This window comes from Crocodylus siamensis, chromosome 13 (assembly GCF_052110815.1).
Source record: "Crocodylus siamensis isolate JL-2025a chromosome 13, ASM5211081v1, whole genome shotgun sequence".
NCBI lineage: Eukaryota > Metazoa > Chordata > Crocodylia > Crocodylidae > Crocodylus > Crocodylus siamensis.
The window spans coordinates 11646884-11664428 of NC_143407.1; the positions used below are offsets into that span (position 1 = coordinate 11646884).

At 51.9% G+C, this 17545-nt stretch overlaps 1 protein-coding gene across 2 annotated transcripts in view; it reads right to left on the minus strand.

Annotated features, from left to right (window-relative positions):
* Window positions 1-17545, minus strand: part of LOC149853922 (copine-5-like) — a 159845-nt gene that overhangs the window by 115726 nt on the left and 26574 nt on the right. For both annotated transcript variants that reach the window (XR_016438922.1, XM_090025933.1), the window contains exons 2-3: window positions 13665-13705; window positions 5734-5780 (exon numbers count right to left, since the gene is read on the minus strand). Coding sequence is in view for 1 of the 2 variants with exons in the window: in XM_090025933.1 (XP_089882059.1) it covers window positions 5734-5780; window positions 13665-13705 (88 nt within the window). In the remaining variant the exon portion in view is untranslated. The remainder of the gene's footprint in view (window positions 1-5733; window positions 5781-13664; window positions 13706-17545) is intronic.

A 17545-nucleotide genomic window follows, 5' to 3' on the forward strand; every position in this document is an offset into this window, starting at 1 on the left:
ACTTGCCTGATGCCTTCTTTGCACACACTGTATAACCAGCCTCTAATTTGCAACCCCCAAGCTCAGCTCAGGCTCACTTGGTTCATTAGCTGAAAAGTACATCAGAAGTTATGAGTTCCACCTCTGCTCCCCATGCCCTCCTCCCTCCTCACAGGCCTTCCCAGCTCCCTTCCCAAACTGGACATATTGGGCCAAGTGCTTGCTTACTGGAAGCAAAGAGAAAAATTCGTCCCAGGTGTAAAGCCAGTGGGCTTAGCCCAACAGGTTTTGTTTGCCCAAGGGCAGGCCCTGGTATGGACTGCAGGGGTGACGCGATGATGATCCTACACTAGTCCAGCTCACCCAAGAGCTGAGCCATTGCATTCTGCACAGCCATGGCTCATGCTGCAACCCCTCAAAGTCAGTGATTGGTCACTCGGGGTGATGAAGATGTCCCAAGCAATCAGGAAAGGTGAGAGATGCTTCCTGCCAAAGTTGCTCCACAAGCCATAACGAGTCTCACATGACTAAAGCAGATCTGAGCCCAGTTCCCCAGGGTCTGAGACTGGTGCTTTAGCCAACTGCTCTCTCTGGATGCCTACCCAGTACTTTTCCATTGGTCCCTAATCCTGTGCATCACCTGGGACCAGCTGTGCTTCCCAGAAAGCCAAAGAGATGCAGAGAGGACCAAGTAGCAAGAACCAGAACTAAGGTGCAAAGCCACACACATCACAGCATTCACACTGGAGGGAGCTCGAGCTACAGAGGCTCTTCTGACCTCCGATGAGCTGCATGCGGAGACGAACTGATCAGGTTCTCAGACTCATCTGACAGCGAAGCCCGATGCGGTGAGCATGACAACAGGGACAGACAAGTTTGTTGGCTGGGAAACTTCTGAAACAGATAGCAAGTTTGATTGCTCACTGCAGGCAAGCAGAGGGATCCCTGCTCTGGCCTTTGGGAATAGAAAAGGCTTCAGGAGGGAGCTACTCCCCATAAGAGCATGTGGGTGGGATATGGGCAGAGCAGTGATTCCTGCTTAAGCTCATGACTTCCCTGCACAACTGCCATAAGACATGAAATTATCCTGCCCTACATCATGAAACCTTATGGCTGTGAAAAGACCCTCTTATGGATGTGACACTTATGCCTTCCCGTCTGCCTGATTCTGCAGTCTGGTGGGTGTCATCTGTCTTCACTTGTTTTTGCATGGCGGTTAACTCTGAAGCCTATGAATAGGAACACTGTTGACTATTTTATGCCTTCCACTCTTGATAACATGCTTTTCCCATGAGTTTGCAGAGTACCAGAGACAAGAAAGGCATGCCGGGTACTTGATCCAGCCCTCTCCTAGACTCCAGAGACGGCCTACAGGTACTCCAGAGGAGATGTGGTACAAAGGGAGCAGCCATTCCTCAAACATCATCATCAGGAACAAATAAAGGCAACTCAGCGTCTGCACAGGACAAGCACTTGGACCAAAATTTGTTTGCTCTCTGTGCCCCCAAACAGGAGATTTCTAGCTGGGTAAGTGGTTTTTGTGGCACCTTACACAAAGGCTGCAACTATTACCTCCGCATTGTGGATGAGTGAGCATGTGCACGTAAACTAAGCATAAGCAGTAGGCCATGCCCTGCCTGGGCATGTACACAGGTCCATTCTGGATGCATGCATGTAAAATGCAGCCAGCCACAGACCCACAGCCAGCAGGTGCGAGGTGCTAGAGAGGACAATGAAACTCCCATGCTTTGGCACCAACAGCTGAGTGCTTTGAATGCTTACAAAGGAAACAGGAGACCTAGATTCCAGGTGCCCCCTCACCCAGAAGTAGTTTGACCCTGCTTCCCAGTACAGGGCCCTAACCATCAGGCCACAGGTCAGGCATATCCACCCTGGAGCAGTTCCATTTTGAGCAGGTAAGAGGGAGATATGTGGGACAAGGAGGAAGAAGTCAAGCCAGAGGGGATGAGATGGGAGCTGCCCTGGGACAGAGAACCCTGCACACCAGCCTGGAGCCTCACACCTAGCATGGCAGAAACCTCCCCTCTGCATCACTCTCTGTCCAACAACAGCTACATGCAAGAGGAGGTGGCTCGACTTCAAAAGGGAGAACTGGAAAGGGGTCTGGAAATGCATGTTCAAATCCCCTCTGGGTAGGAGGCTAAAATGCAGAGTTTATGTGCACTAACTGCTCAGCTACATGGGAGGATTTTTTCCTGAACTTCCACTCAAGTATACGTGTATGTGCCTGGCCAGTACATGCCCACTGTACGTGCTCAGTCTGCACACACATCTATGCATCCATAGTGCAGGGCAAGCACTGAGAGTGCCCCATACCTAGCCATAAAATTCCCATTTAGGTGCAAAACAGGAAAACAAAACTCCGCTTGGTTTTTAAAGCAGTCAGCTCAAGCCTGCGCTAGGAGAGGAGGGATGTGTCCGCTCTACGTAGCAAGTCACCTGGCTATGAATAGCATTGGACGCTCCTTAACACATCAATACGAATGGGTAACCCCACCTCCTTCCACCCATGGTATGGCCAGCAAGGAGGATCTGCCATGGGAACCAAGGCTTTTGTCACCATAAGGAACACACCCGCTGCTCCTGCCCCCCTGGTAGTGACTGTGATCCTGGTCTCTCGCTCACTCTGTCTGCCTCATTCAGATTCAGGTTCACCCTTTAGGATATGGCCTGTTTGTGAGTTTTATGGACACATCTGACAGCTTGCAGTCGGGCATCTTGTCCTCAGCTGTCATTACTCAGACATCAGGCAGCCTGGCTGTCTCGCAACACATGGCCCTTCTGCAAGCAAATGAAATGCAAAAAGCCCCTTGTGTTTCTCGACCTCAGTCATTGGCATTAGCCAAAATGTGCTGGTGGAAACAGGCCCACGGCAGAGCCTCAAGCCATGAGCAGCTCCAAGAACTCTGTGGGTGGGAGGGTTGTACATACAAAGCCCTGCCTCACAACCTGCCTCCATTTCACTTCCACTCTAGCTCAGAAACAAGAGATCTGTTTTCTGTGGATAAGACAGATAAGGCTGAAAATGGAGACAGCCTCCTGAGCATGATATTCAAGATGGCAGAAGCTTTCTCTCTCTCTCTATCACATAAGAAACTATGGCGCAGCTCTCTCAAGCCGTAGCACAATCAGGGTACGAGGGGGGCATCAGCTCCAAGTGTCAACTTAGAGGTGGTGCCATAAGGGTGTCCCCTCTCCCCCAGAGCCTTTGTTGGGTCAGAAGCAGACCCGATGTGCCCACCTGCTAGGACACAGCAGGAGGTCTTTGAGTCCGCAGGGCAGGTAAGACTGTCCTTCTACCACCCCTTCTCCTCCCCCCTGCTCTCTAGCATTCAGCACCCCTCCACCCCCCACCCCTTGCCAAGAAGTTTTCCCATGGCACCAAAGCTGATAGTCACCCCTTTGCCCTTGAGACATGCCGGGGGACACCAGTGCCACTGAGCTGGAACCCCTGCTCTGGCTCAACCTCCAACCGTCCAGCCCTGATCCAGACACCAATGACATTTCTCTTGTTCACCTCTGGTTTGGAGAGGTTCCAAAACCACTTTGGTGGTGGCTTGAAGTCAGTAGACAACAGGCGGCAGATTTTCAGAGGCCAGCAGACAGTAACTCCCATGGTTTCTGGTTCCATTATTCTTAATGGAGGAACTTGAATTTTTTTATTGTTCTCAGTACGGGGGATTCTCCACTGGTCCCGTGTGGTGGGGAGGGTCCCTGCCGTTTTAAGGGAAGAGGGAAATTTTCTGTTGTTCAGAATGATGTGGGCATTCTTCCACCAGAAACCAGAATGAGATCCAGCACACATTTCACAGGCCAACAAATCATTATTAGACATAAAAGACAGTCTAGCCATTGCTCTCCTAGCTGCTCAGTGATGTAGCTCAAGACACAAGAAGTTCTGCTCAGCATATGAAATATGAGAGAGGCAGAGGAGCTTTCAGCATCTTGCCATGCTCTGTGTGGAGATCTCTGCCTTTTTAAAACCCTGCTACACTAACCCAGTGTTCCCAAACCTTGTCCAGCCCAAGGCATACTTACATTAATAATTTTTTTCCATGGCACATCTGTTAAGGCATTCCCCATCCTCATACCTATTGTAGCTCATTGCCACGGCAAACTTCCACAGCACATCTATTAATTTCTGACGGCACGCTTTTGTGCCGCAGCACACTGGTTGGGAAACACTGCACTAACCACCCATAGTCACCAAGTCACTGTGCAGACATTGCAACATGCTTTACCAGAGCTGTGGGCGCATTTGCATGCACTTATCTGAATGTGTGTATTTGTACTCATTTGCTTGTATGTACATGTGTATAAGCTCACATGTCTGCATCTGCATGTGCCCACATATCCAGGCTTTAGTATGCATTCCCTTGTCTATGAGCAATCTATGGACTTGAGTGTGTTCACATAAGTGTGTGCTCACTTGCATGTGCAGGAGATGGTACATCTGTATGTGTACTCATTCTTGTGTTTGCTTGTAGGTGCACATGTATTTCTGGGGGTAGGGGGCATACTTGTGGGTATCCACAGCTAATCATTGAAATTTTCCTTTAATAACCATTCCTGTCAAACAAATTCCCTCGCCATGGCTTATCCCAACACAACGTCCATCTAAGCCTATGCCAGGCCCAGCCTGGTGCCACAGCTCCAGAGACAGACACAGTTTGCTCCTCATTTGCTCAGCAGTTGCCAAGCTCAGTACTCAAGGAGTACCCTATTTTGCCATGTACAGCACAAAGCCTTTGAGACCAGGGTCACCTTCAGGCCTCCTATTGCAGTAAGAGCAGGAGCTATGCTGTACATGTTCTGCAGCACACGGCCACCCACCAAAATGTGTCCCCAGTCACACACATGTACACACAGATACAGCCATACCCCTGGCTCCCCACCTACACAGGGACCCCCACATCTACCAGCTCACACCCACATAGACACACAAGTGCACCTGCGCTCACCAGCTCACATCCATATGGACATATATTTACACCCTCACCCACAGATTACATAGTTGCCCAGCCCCCTCATGCACATATATGCACAACCTCACCCACATCAATGGGCTTCCACCCCTCACAAATAAACATATCCAGCAGATTTGCACACAGATATACCCAGAATTAAACCACATACATCTCTGAACACACATACACACTGTTGGACAAGGGCACAGACTTACATGTGGATCTGCCCAGAACCACAGCCACACACAGCTGGGCCCTTGCTCCTGTGCATACTTGCACATATTACTGCATGCTGAGGGCACTAGCTAGGGACAGACCGAGTGCAAGAGGGCAACTTAGGAAGCACGTGTGCTTCTGCATGTCCTGGATGGGAATAAACAGCTGAGCACCAAGCAGGAGACCGTGGGGAAAGAGGAAAGGCTGAATCCCCAGGAGAACGCGTCTGATTTCCTTCTCATTTTTCCAACCCCAGTAATTGCTGTGCGTCCCTTCACGAAGAGCATTAGGCAAGACGGCTCCCAGACACTCCTGTGCTGGTTTTCAGGCTGCCTAATGGGCCAGGTCAGACTCATCAACATCATTGGCGGGTGGGGAAACTGAGACAAAGGGAAGAAGTGACTTGCTCATGGTCACAGAGCAAACAGGTGGCAGAAGAGAATGGAGACCAACACCCACCTTAGCTCTTAGCCACTGGTCTCACCTGCCTCTCCTCCACAAAACCCTGGGGTCTCTCATATGAACAGGAAAAAAATTGCGCAGTACATACCTCCCTCCATTGCTTGGTCTCTATGCCTTGGGTGTACAGCACGCACACTGTGGAGAAAAGAATAGGACTGGGCGTTAGTACAAGCAACGGCCCTGTAGGAAGTGTGTGATGGGGGAATCATACAGCGGGTTAGCCTCTACTGGGGATTATGGTTCAGGAGATAAAGCTAAAGCCAAATAGAGGAAAAGGAGGGTGGGCTTGAGCCTCCCCTGTATAATTTGGGAGCCCAAAATTTTAGGTCCTGGAGTGGGTCTCTGGTGATCCTCCCTGCTCTGCAGAATTATTGCTTGGTGCCTGTATTACACACAACACCCAGATGACCAACCAGGCTCAAGGCCCCACCACACTACAGGTTCCAGTGAGGGATGTTCCCTTTACAACCAAGGGGAAACTGAAATGCAGAGAAGGGATGTAACAAAACCAAGGCCACCCTACAGCAGGGTCAGGAAGCCCGAGTCCTCTGCCCTGCCCACTGCAACCTGCTGATACCATCAACGTAAGCTTCCCTCGCAGGCTGTTGGATCCCTGTATCACACAGTCCTTCTCTGAGCATTGTACAGAGCACACCAGCAGCTACTGCCCCATCATCAGGGGCAGAGCCAGGGGAAGTCTAGCAGAAATACTGCCCCCCACCCACTGAAGGCCAAACTTAGTGCAAACCCAGCTCCTCCAAGCTGGTTTCAGGATACTTTTACATAGTGTGGACACAGCATCTCTCAGGAGGGCTTATGAATGAGTTCCTATGAATGTGCTCAGAGCAGGGATCACTGGTGCTACACAACTAGCTTTAAGGAGGCCCTAAAAACATTGGCCAGACCCAACCCCTGTGCATTCTGCACACAGGGGCCTCTGTGGTATATAGGTGGTGGCTGTCCTCAGCAGAGGAAACAGGAAGCCTTCCCCAGCTGGGCCGCAGCCTCCTGATCAGCTTGGCCCAGCTGGAAGCTGCTCCCTGACCCTGGCAGGGGGTCTAAGATAACTCACTCCAGGGAGATCTGGCAAGCAGTTGTGTTGGTTCAACAAGAGCAGCAGCGGAAGTAGAAACTAGGATTTATCCTGTCACAGCAACAGACATTCTGGAGATTAAGAAGCCTGGCTCGGGGATGCCCCTGAATGCCATGATTTTAGGGTAGCTGTGCCAACAGCAATCTCTGCTGTTAGCACCAAGACCTCTGCCCAGGCTCTGCAGCAACTCCAGAGGAGATGCAAGAATAGGGCTGCCTCACTGGGCCATTGCAGATGCTGTGGCCTCATAACACCTTTATCATGGTCTCAGTCTGAATACAGGGGTAACCTCGATCACTGGATAGAGAGCCACAGCACAGACTGGCTAATAGGAGAAGAGCTGGCTCAGAGGACACTGGGACTAACAGATCTTTAATGACCACATGCAAGAAATGGAGACACACTGCACTGAGGGGGCATTGACTGGTACAACCTCTACCCCTTGGTCTCCTACCCTGGTCTGATCTCCGGTGAAGCAGGGCCCTCTCTCTCAAGCTTCCCACCCCTTTAAGTCCCTGATGGCCGTTTTCAAGCTCAGCCTGGAGCAGTTCCAGTAATCTATATGATGCGAGTGGAAGAGGCAGAGTGAAGCCTAAGCTCTCAAGATGAGGAAAAAGCTACCATGCCTGAAGGAAGAAAAAATATAAGCAGCCAATTAAGATCCCTTCATTGGAGTGCCCGGCTGCCTTTCACTAGCTTCCCACTAGCTCAGCACTGGAGCGGCATTAAGAAGATTAATGAGTTTTATAATGGCTGCAACCGACATTGCAGAGAGCAAAGCAATCCCCCAGCTTTCCCTTGTGATCCATGTCCCATCCCAGGTGTATCCCTCCTCTCCGACACCACTCCTTCTAGCCCCACTACTGCTGTGTCTGTCCTCTACTTCACGGGAGAGATGAACCTGCCCTGGAGAAGAAACCCAGCTCCATTTCCTTCCACCAGCAGGTTACCCCCAGCCAGAGAGAACGGAAAGGGGGAGTGGTAGCACCATGATATATATTCATAGACATTAGGGCTGGAAGGGACCTTGAAGATCATCAAGTCTAGCCACCTGCCCCAGGGGCAGGAGGTCAGTTAGGGTCAAAGAATCCCAGCAAGATAAGCATCCAAATGTTATTATTTCCTCCCCCATGTAGTATCCAAGAACGGGGAAAGACAGAAGGGTGCTGGGCTGTGGGGTGAGCCATGGGGGTTGAGGCTCAGTACAGCAGCCTCTTCTGGCAAGGGAGCATGCAGCTGTTTAGCAGTACATCAACCACTTCCAGCTGAAGTTGGGTTGCTCATTCCCTGGCCAAGGCAAGTCCTGCAGTCCCTGAGGGCACACGGCCCAAATGGGATGATGAGCTCGAGACACCAGTGTAAGAAGCATCTGAGCACGGACAGACATACACGTGAAGAGTGTAAGGACTGGGCTGCCCTAGTGACTAGGTCACCAGGGGAGGACAGGAGCCAGGGGCAGAGTCCTAGTCAAACCGCAAGCCAAGTCAGTGCTCTGGAGTGAGGTACCAAGTTACCGAAGCTGAGCAGAGCTCCCAAAGCCTGAGTCCAAAGCCAAGCAGAGTCAGAAGTCAGAGCAAAAGGCACATGATTTAGGAAGGCTTACCATGGCAGGCCTTCCAAAGAGCTGTGCGCTGGCCTGGGGCTGCGGCCACAGGTGGGCTCAGATAAGAAGTCTGTTCTCCTGGCAGCCAGTCAAGGCCCTAACAGCAGCCAGCTGGTTCCTCAGCCAGGGAGGAGCTACCAGTAAGAGCCTCTAGCCACTGTGGCCGACTGGGCAATGAGTCCAGGACGGGCTGCCTGTCAGGGCTCCTGACCAAGAGCTTCAATCCTCCTGCCCTAATTTGAAGCACTCTGAGCACTTCAGCACTGTCCGAACGCACAAGCCTTTCCAAACAAAGTGCCTCAACACATGCCAGCACCAATGCTGCTGCACTGCTCTGCAACCCAGGGCTGGCGAGCAGGGATGCCAGCCTGCCTCTGGGCCACGATTCTTGGCCCTGTTTCTGGAAGCCTGGACAGCAGAGGCCCCCCAGCTGGCACCAGGCCCAGCGACAGCTTCTCTCACACAATAACTATCAGGGCCTTCTTGTGAAGGAGGTGCCAGAGGGGCCGGGAAGGAGATCTCCTCTGTGTAAAGCCCAACTAACCCCAAGAACAACTCGTTCGTTTGTTTGAAAAACCAGACCAAGGTTTTACTGAGCAGAGAAACACCGCACGCTGTTCTGGGAAACAAAGGCCACGTGCTGCAAGTGGCACTGGGGTGCATGGGGAGGATTTGTGAACTCAAAGAAGAGACATGGAGAAGCAGCCTAAAAATGGCCTGAAAAATGTGCCCTGCCACGCTCGGCTTCCCCTTCCCCTGTGGAGGGAAGGGGTTCATGAGGACAATGACATCGCACTGTGCAGAGGGAGAAGAGGGCTGGAGAATCAACACCACCTTCCCCGAGACCCTGTGAAGGCAAAGAAAGCTCTCCCTGACCCCATTCGCAAATCCTGAAGCTCCCTCTTGGGCTGGAGAAAGGGCTCTGGGGCCTCAGTGTGGCAGGCTGGTGCTGAAGGCGGGCTGAAAGACAGTGCAGGGGGGGTGCTGGGACCGTGCTTGTGCTAGCCAGATCCTGGTATGGCTGAGATGGCAGGAGCGGTTTGAGCATGGGAAGGTGGGGCTTGGGACCGGGAGACCAGAACAGACAGCGCCCCTGACAACGTCCTAGCCAAGCAGGCCTATCCTCTACAGCCCCAGCTGCCAGGTCTGCAAGTATCACCTCCTTCCTCTTCCCCCTCCTCCTCCAGGCAGCTAGGGGCTGAGCTGCAGTCTTGCCTCAGGCCCAAAACGGCAGTCCCAGCTGCTGCTGCAGGCACTAACCCTCGCACGACAGTCAAGGAGCCTTGTTATACTGGCTTGACCTGCTGACAAGAACTGAATTCCCTCAAAAAGTTTCACATTGAACATCCATGACAGAGACAGCAGGTACCCCAGCCCCAGGGGTTCCTCCATCCATGGCCATCAGCCACCACCAGGCTGCTTTGGTGACCCCAGGGTAAGGGGTGTGCCCTCTGCTTAGGTTGCAGTGGGGGGGTGGGGAAGAGTGGCAGCGTTAGCTCCCCACCCTAACACTCATCCCCACCTCAATTTACTGAACCACTGTGATTTTCACAGGCATGACCCCCCGCATCTGCCAAGGGCCAGAGGAGAGCAGCCATGCACAGCATCATTCAGACACCTGATGGCCTGCCAGAAAGACTGGATGCCCACCAGCTCCCTCCCGGAGTGAAGAGCACTGACCCACCCCTCCGTGGTTCACTGTTGGCCAGCACCATCCTCCTGAGGCCCATAGGCACATCCTCGGCCTGGCCTCCCTCCTGCAGTTGGCAATCCGCTGCTCCATCTAAATCCTCTCCTATTGAATCTGCTCCGACCCCCTGGAAGCAGCCAGCACTGAAGCTAGAACTGTCCCCTCCTACGTCTCTGCCCAGCTGCTAGCAGTAAAGCCCTGGGAGCCCTGTCTCCTGCCGACTTCCCACCCTGCTCCAGCCCCAGCCTGAAGGCTGGATGTTTAAAAAAATTCAAAGGATTTGGGGGCCACCTAGGCAGAGCAAGTGCTGGCTTCAACCGAGTGCAAGGAGAAGCCCCTGCGACTGGACTGGAGCCGTTCTGGCTGTGTGGTTTGCATTTCTGGAGGGGCTCAAGCCACAGGGTGAGATGGCTGCTGGGGGGAGGGCAGGACCCACAAGAGATTCTCCTCTCTCTCCCCAGCAGCTCTGCTTGCACTTCTCGACACCAGCCAAGACAAACCACGGGGTGACTAATAGCTTTTCTTCCCTCCTGGATTCCTATCCCAGGAGCTCGTCCTTTTCTTGGCTGGGCTGCAGGGATGGGGGGAGCAGCTTCAGACTGCGGATGTGGGGCAGCACTCCCACTGGCAGCCCTGGAGAGAAGGGGGATCTCAGGTGAAGGGAGGGACCTGGGGGCTTGGGGTGATCCAGGTCTGGCTCCTCTTTCGTGGGGCAGCAGGTGGGGAATGCCAAGTCCTGGAGCCTGACTGATCCCCCAGAAACAATGAATGGAGTCACACCAAGACCCCTTCTCAGTCTCCTTCCAGCTGGACCTGCCATGGAAGCTGCCCTGAAATGCTGTGTTAACCCCTACGTGGAGGGGAAGACTGCAGCACCTTAATGACCTGCCACGTGACTGAAAGCCCAAAGCAATCGTACCCAAGCCAATGGAGGGGGGGCTGGTATTTAGCTTAGCCTGGTCTACTTCTCTCTCAGACCTGAAGAAGGTGCTTCGTGACCAACAGTCTGTAAAACATCTCCCAGCTGAACAGTTGGCCCAACAAAAGAGATCACCACCCTCCCCATCACTTCTCATACATTTCCTGGACCGTCACTCCCAGCTTACTAGTCTCTTAACGAGCAACCGTGTCCCCCATCGTTCCCTCTGAAAAACACCATGTGCCCCCGCCCTTACTGACACCCAGCGCATGTCAATGGGCTGGACAGGAGGACTGCAAACCTCACAGTCACACTGAAATAATACCACCCTCCCCACAGCATACCACAATAGCCTTTGTTAGCACTGCTCTGCCCTAATGGTCCAGAAGTCGGTAGCATCTCCCCCTCGAGGTCCATGGATGCCTGACAGAGTGCCCAGGTCCAGGCCCACACGCACCCTCTCTTTGGCACTTGTACAGGGCCCCCCCACCTTTTCAAGGTTTTGGCCTCCCAGATACTATGGACCCACCCAGTGAACAGCTGACAATCCAGCTATGTGTAAGGCCTTGTACAAAGGAGGTCTCAAAGTGCCCATGACCCTTTTGAGAGAGAGAGAGAGAGTTGCAATACTGCCATAATATGATGCTAGTACCCACTGTACTACAGTGATGCTACTACTCACTGGTGGATTTATGTCCAGCCATGCTGGCATTCCCTCCAGGCAGCCCCCACGTGGGCACCGAGAGGATGAGGGCAGAATGGTCACATAGGAAGATGGGGCAATGACTAGATGGGATGGTCAGATGGGATAACGGCAGGATGGCTGACTAGTCCTCCCTCAGATCGGCATCATCTGAGCTGTCCTGTTCTCACAACTGGTACAGCTCCCGTTCAGTGGTTCCTAACAGGACGTCCGGGAAACGGGGACTTTCCAGCATCCTCCTGTTCCTCCTAGGGGTGCTTCTGGTCCAAAACTTGGAGGAACTGAGAGGGGAATCTGGTCTCTGTGGCCCATTCAATCCCAGGCTCCTCTATTGAGACCCACCAAGGAGATATCAGTGCCTGCTTTAGGACTGGGCTTGGATCCAACACATTCATTTTGCACAGGAGCAACCACACGGCTCCCAAATCACTACTACCCTTGGTCAGTGATCAAGACTCTGCAGCCCCCAAAGTCATCCAGCACCCACCACAGACAACAGCTCCAAGGCAGCCTCATATGCATGGTGTGACTGTCCACTTGTACTGGGTACTAAATGACAAAGCCCTGGGGACATACTTCCTGCAAACCACGGGTCCCACCAGGCCTCTTCCCAGTCCTCAAGTTGGTGCCAGTTCATATCAAGACAGTGAGCTATATGCTAAACCAAGGAGATTTATGGAGAGACAAAGAGAGATAGACAGATAGAGAAAAAGAGGCACTCCCAGCAAATTGTCATTTGGAGACGAATCAAGATGCTATGGACTCGATTATAATGCTATTTACTAAGCCAAGGGGCTGTTTACCAGGCAATTTCAGTATGTGGCTCCCACTCCTGTGAAGGTGGGAGTGCTGTAATAGCCTGAGTGTATTTTCTCAGAGGGGATATTTATATTACAGCTGCACAGCAAAGAAGTGCAGAGAACAGCTCTGGCTTGAGATAGTAGCACCTGCACTGAACTGCAATTTAATTTGGGGGATGAAGAAGCTGGTCCCATAAAAATACCCTGCAATGCCCCTGACCCCTCAGCCCAACCTGTCACCCACATTTTCTCCAAGTTGTAAGAAAGTTTCCGCTATTTTGTTTTTCAGTTGAAGATTTTGCCTGATCTTACTTTGCTGGTGGGTGGAAGGAGCCCCCCAGTCTCAGACCCCCCCTCCACCTCTGTGGCAGACATCCCCCACAGCTAGTCTTCTTTCTAATCCCTGCCGTCTTGTCCCAGATGGCCAGAACCCCTCCATTCCCCACGCTGCGACTGGCATGGAGACCCAGGGACAAACATCAGTGCTGCTGACCCGCTCTGCATGGTGTGCCCCCTGCCCCAGAGCCATGAACTCCATGGTGTGGGTCCTCCAGGGACCCTGTCCATCATGGCCTGGAGTTTGGGTATGCCTAAAACATCCCACATCCTGTCCCGGAGAGAATCCAGGTTTCCATCCCCCTCCAAGACCCGGTTGACTCCAGCTTGCCTTATGCCAGCACTGCTACCTGCTGCCATGCCATGGGCTCGCGGCCCAGCGAGTACAGGCCTCTAACCACAGGTTCCTGGGGCTAGCAATTCACATGTCCTGCCTCAGTCCAACCACACCGAGTCCCATGATACTCAATAGGAGGCAAAGTTGTTTGTTTGGCCCTGCTCTCTGTAGCCTAGATCCCGCTTTGCTCCTCAAGGTAGGAATAAAACCCAGGAGTTAGGGTTTGGATGCTTATCTTACTGGGATCCTTTGACCCTAGTTGACTTTCTGCCCCCGGAGCAGGGGGCTGGAATCGATGATCTCCCAAGGTCCCTTCCAGCCCTAACATCTATGAAGGGGCTGAGATTTACCCCAGAGTGTGACAGTCTTTAAAGCAGTTCCTCAAACTTTGACAACCATTGAATTGATCCCTGAGATCTGCCCCTTTCGAGTCCCCCTGCAAGTACTTTTAATGTCCCAGCTGGGGACAATTCATCAGAGACCCACCACCACCCCATACTCCTTGGCCCCCTCAAAACAAGCCACTTTTGCTACTCACATGGGTCAGACTTGGAGAACGTGTCCTTGTCCAGGAGATGCCTGAAGAGAACAGAGAAGAGAATGAGTTACAGCGCGGCAGGGGCAGGTCGGCACAGATCAGCCTGCTCTGCCCAAGGCACCCCTGGCAGCCCAGAGAGCCCCCTTGCCCTTCCCACTGAGGGCTGGCTCCAGTCAGAGGCACCTCTGCAAACTCAGGCCTGGCAGGACTCTAGTCAGCAGCGGGCTTGCTAGCACACAGCATTTGCCTCACAGCCCCATCTGATCTCCTGTGTCTGCATCCCCGTCTCCTGGGCAGGCTGTTCCCCTCCCTTGATCTGTCCAGGCACCTTAGCCAGGACATACCATGCTCCCTGCAGTGCCAGCCCTATCCTGCCAGTACCCCTCAAGCCCAACTCACAGCCCACCCACTAGCCCTGCAAAAACGTCCCCGTGGTCAAATACATAAGACAAGACAGGACACGTATGCAATGAATTTGGCAGGTCTCCACCCCAATCCAAATGGATAAGCATGAACGAGCCTCCACCATCACCACCAGCCCCTGCCTGTAGTCTCAGCAGAGTCCGAGGGTTGGGTGAAAGTCCCTTCAGCTCCTCACTGGGGACAGGCATCGGATACATTAGCAGAGGACAGTGACAGACACCTGCCCATTTTCTGCTTGCTTTCTTGTGGGGCGGTCTAGATGTTTCAGACAAACTCAGCCTCCTCCCACCCTCTCCCACCATGCCAGGTGGCTGCAAAAAAATCCAACCCCAAAGAACATACAAACGCCTACTTGGTAAAGGAAAACAGGCTCCATTTGGCACCTTTACCACATAGAAGCTGCTGGTTCAGGAAGATGGTGAAAGCCAAGCACTTTCTAAGTCAGTAGTTTCTCTCCACACCTCTCCGCCTCAGTCTCTTCCCTGTTCCCTCGCCCCTTCTCTCACTGCTGCACCATCAAGTTCTCAGAATATCAAATGTGCTGCTTATTATAGTCTCTTGATACTTGGGATTCACCAACTCGGCCGCCCCCAGAAAGCACTTGCAAGGTAATTGCAGCAGAAATGGATGCACTGAGAGGGGATCCAACTGTCAGCCTCAGAGAGAGAAGTGAGTGCATGTTGCACAGCAGCCCACCCAGAGGAGTCTAGACAGCTGAAGAAATGGCAACAGAGCCCTTTCTACATTCAGCCCTGGCTGCCTCAGCTCTGCAAAGGGTCATGAGAGGCCAAAAGAAGCAAGAATAGGAGGGATGTGGGTAGGACACAAAACCAAATTGTTGCCAGTAAGCAGACTGACTACCCCAGGTGAGCTTCAGGCTTTGCTGATGGACAGAAGGCAAAATAAAGCATGTTCTCTCTCAGCACTTTCACCCTCTCCACCTGGTGGAGACAGCAGGACTCATCCAAGAGAGACGGCATGGAGCATGGCGTATGACAACCAGCAGGAACGCTAGGCTCGGCAGCCCCAATACTGCCAACTTAGGGTACATGTTATAGTGCCTCTCTCTTGGTATACACAAACTCTCAATGAAGTCAGTGGTACAGAGCCTCCATGGATGCAATGTGATGTAGTGCCATGGTCCACATGCTGTTCTAGGTCACCCCAGTGTAAAACTGGAGCAACTCTGCTGGAGAGATTTCACTGGACTAATACAGATTTCCACCCACTTAACCAGCAGCTTTATCATCTCATCAGTGTAAATGGGTGACTCCACTGGGCCAGTGCCTCTCTCACTTACACCAAGGTAAGTCAGGATCAACTGTTAGCCCACCTGCCTAAGTGCTGGTCTCAAAGTGGATGTCATCAAGCAGGGGTGGCCAACCTGCAACATGGGCAGCCTGTGTGTGGCACATGAAAGATGGGTGGTAGATTGGACAGGGAGCAGAAAGCAAAGTAGACTCTCAGGCAGGGAAAGGGGGTCAGAGCAGCATTTGGGAAGGGTCCAGGCTAATTTGTAGCATGCCTGCCAAAAAGGTTGCCCTCTCCCCTCCTGTCACACACTGGTACCACTGGTATTTTTATTTATTTATTTATTTATTTTAAGGGAAGAATAACCAAATGCACAAATACAAAAATACAGAATAGCGAGCTGGGAGGCAGTGCTGCTGTGAAGGAATTGGGGTTCTGGTGGATCCCGAACTCCACAGGAGTCTGTTGTGAGACAGTCATAAGGGAATGCAATTTTTGGGTACGCCAGCTGGAGCATTGGGTGTAAGACAGGACATAATAGGGTCACACACCATGGGTTACGCCTCATCTGGAGTACTGGGTGCAGTTCTGAGCTTCACATTTTAAGAAGGACATGGAAAAGCTAGAGGGGGCCCATGGGTAGTGCTAAAAATGAAAGAGGGGTTGGAAGACAAGCTAAATGAGGACAGGTTGAGGAAACCAAGCATGTTTAGCTTGGAGAAAAGGAGATTAAAGGAGGGACACAATAGCAGGTTTCAAATATTTGAAATGTTGCTGCAAAGAAAAAAGGAGAACATTTTTTTCCCCTTGCTGCAGACAGGAAGCAACAGCTTCAAATTTCACCAAAGTTAATTTAGAGTGGATCTCAAGAAAAACTTCCTTACTGCTAGACCGCTGAAGCAATGCATTTCTGCTGGATCCCTTCTCAACACTTCCACCAAGGGAAGTGGTGGAAACTCCTTCATCAGAGATCTCCAAGAGGAGGCTGGATAAGCACTGGGCAGGGATGATCTAGGAGCAGCATTCCTGCAGGCGGTTGTACCAGATGAGCCCAAAACTATACACAATACTCTAGCTGAGGCCTAACCAACAACGAATAGAGTAGTATCCCCTCCCATGTCGTGGAAGAAAGAGGCTCTGGATTCTGGTCACTAGTTGCCAAAGACTTTCCAGAACTTTGCACTTCATCTTCAATTAATCAAAAACAATTAAAACAGGAACAGCACTGGGATAGTGTTTACCCTCCTCAGAGCGAGGGGTAGAGCTGTGGCCCCTTTTCCTTCCAGGACAATATCCACCTCACTGAGCAAGCCTCCTTCGAGCTTGCTGTCCTCTATTTGGCTCCACATTTCCTCCCCTCCTGGCTGCCAGTGAGCCAGTTCCAAGAGGAGGCTGGAGAGTGCACTGCGGAGTCTGGGTCCTGGTGGTTGGAGCAGTGTGCTGGGAAGTCAGGAGGTGCAGATTCAAACAGTTCCTGGCTTTGGGGGATAATGGAAACGAGAACCACCCCCATCCTCCCTATCAAGTATCCTACCTACTAGGTATTAGATTAAAGAGTGTCAAGGTCCTTTCTGCCCCCACCACATACAAATTGGGTTTTTCTGCAGCTGAAGTCTTGGAACTGCCCTGGCATTACATCCATGCCCAGGTAATTTTTTCCACACTGGAGTCTTCACTGGGCAGACTGCAGCCTGCTGAGCATGTTCAGAAGGAAATTACAGGGTGAATACAGCTAAGCAAATGCAAACAGAATCCAAACTATGGGCAAGTGCCAAACACTGACATTATGCAAAAATGGTAGCTACATAAATACCACTTAGACACATGAAGGAAAATAGGGTTTAGCCCAAAGTGACTGAGATATAGCTGCCAGGGATAATGCCAGAAATGCTGGAACAGTTAATAAAAAGGTCCGTCATGACTGCTGCAAACCCAGACAGAATGAGACCGTCGAGAAACACTGGGATTTTACCCAACACCAAGAAACAGGAGGAAGAACATCTTACAGAGCTGAGAACTCTGTCATCTGCATGTCACTTTGAAGACGTGAAGGAGGTCATTACAGACAGGCTTATCTGTGGGAGAAAGTGTTGAGACACGGAGGTCTAACCCTAGAGCAATACCTCCAAAGAGCAAGGGTAGCTGACCTGCCCAAAGACAGGATTATAACCACGACAGCCACTTGTACAGAACACGCACAAGTGGTC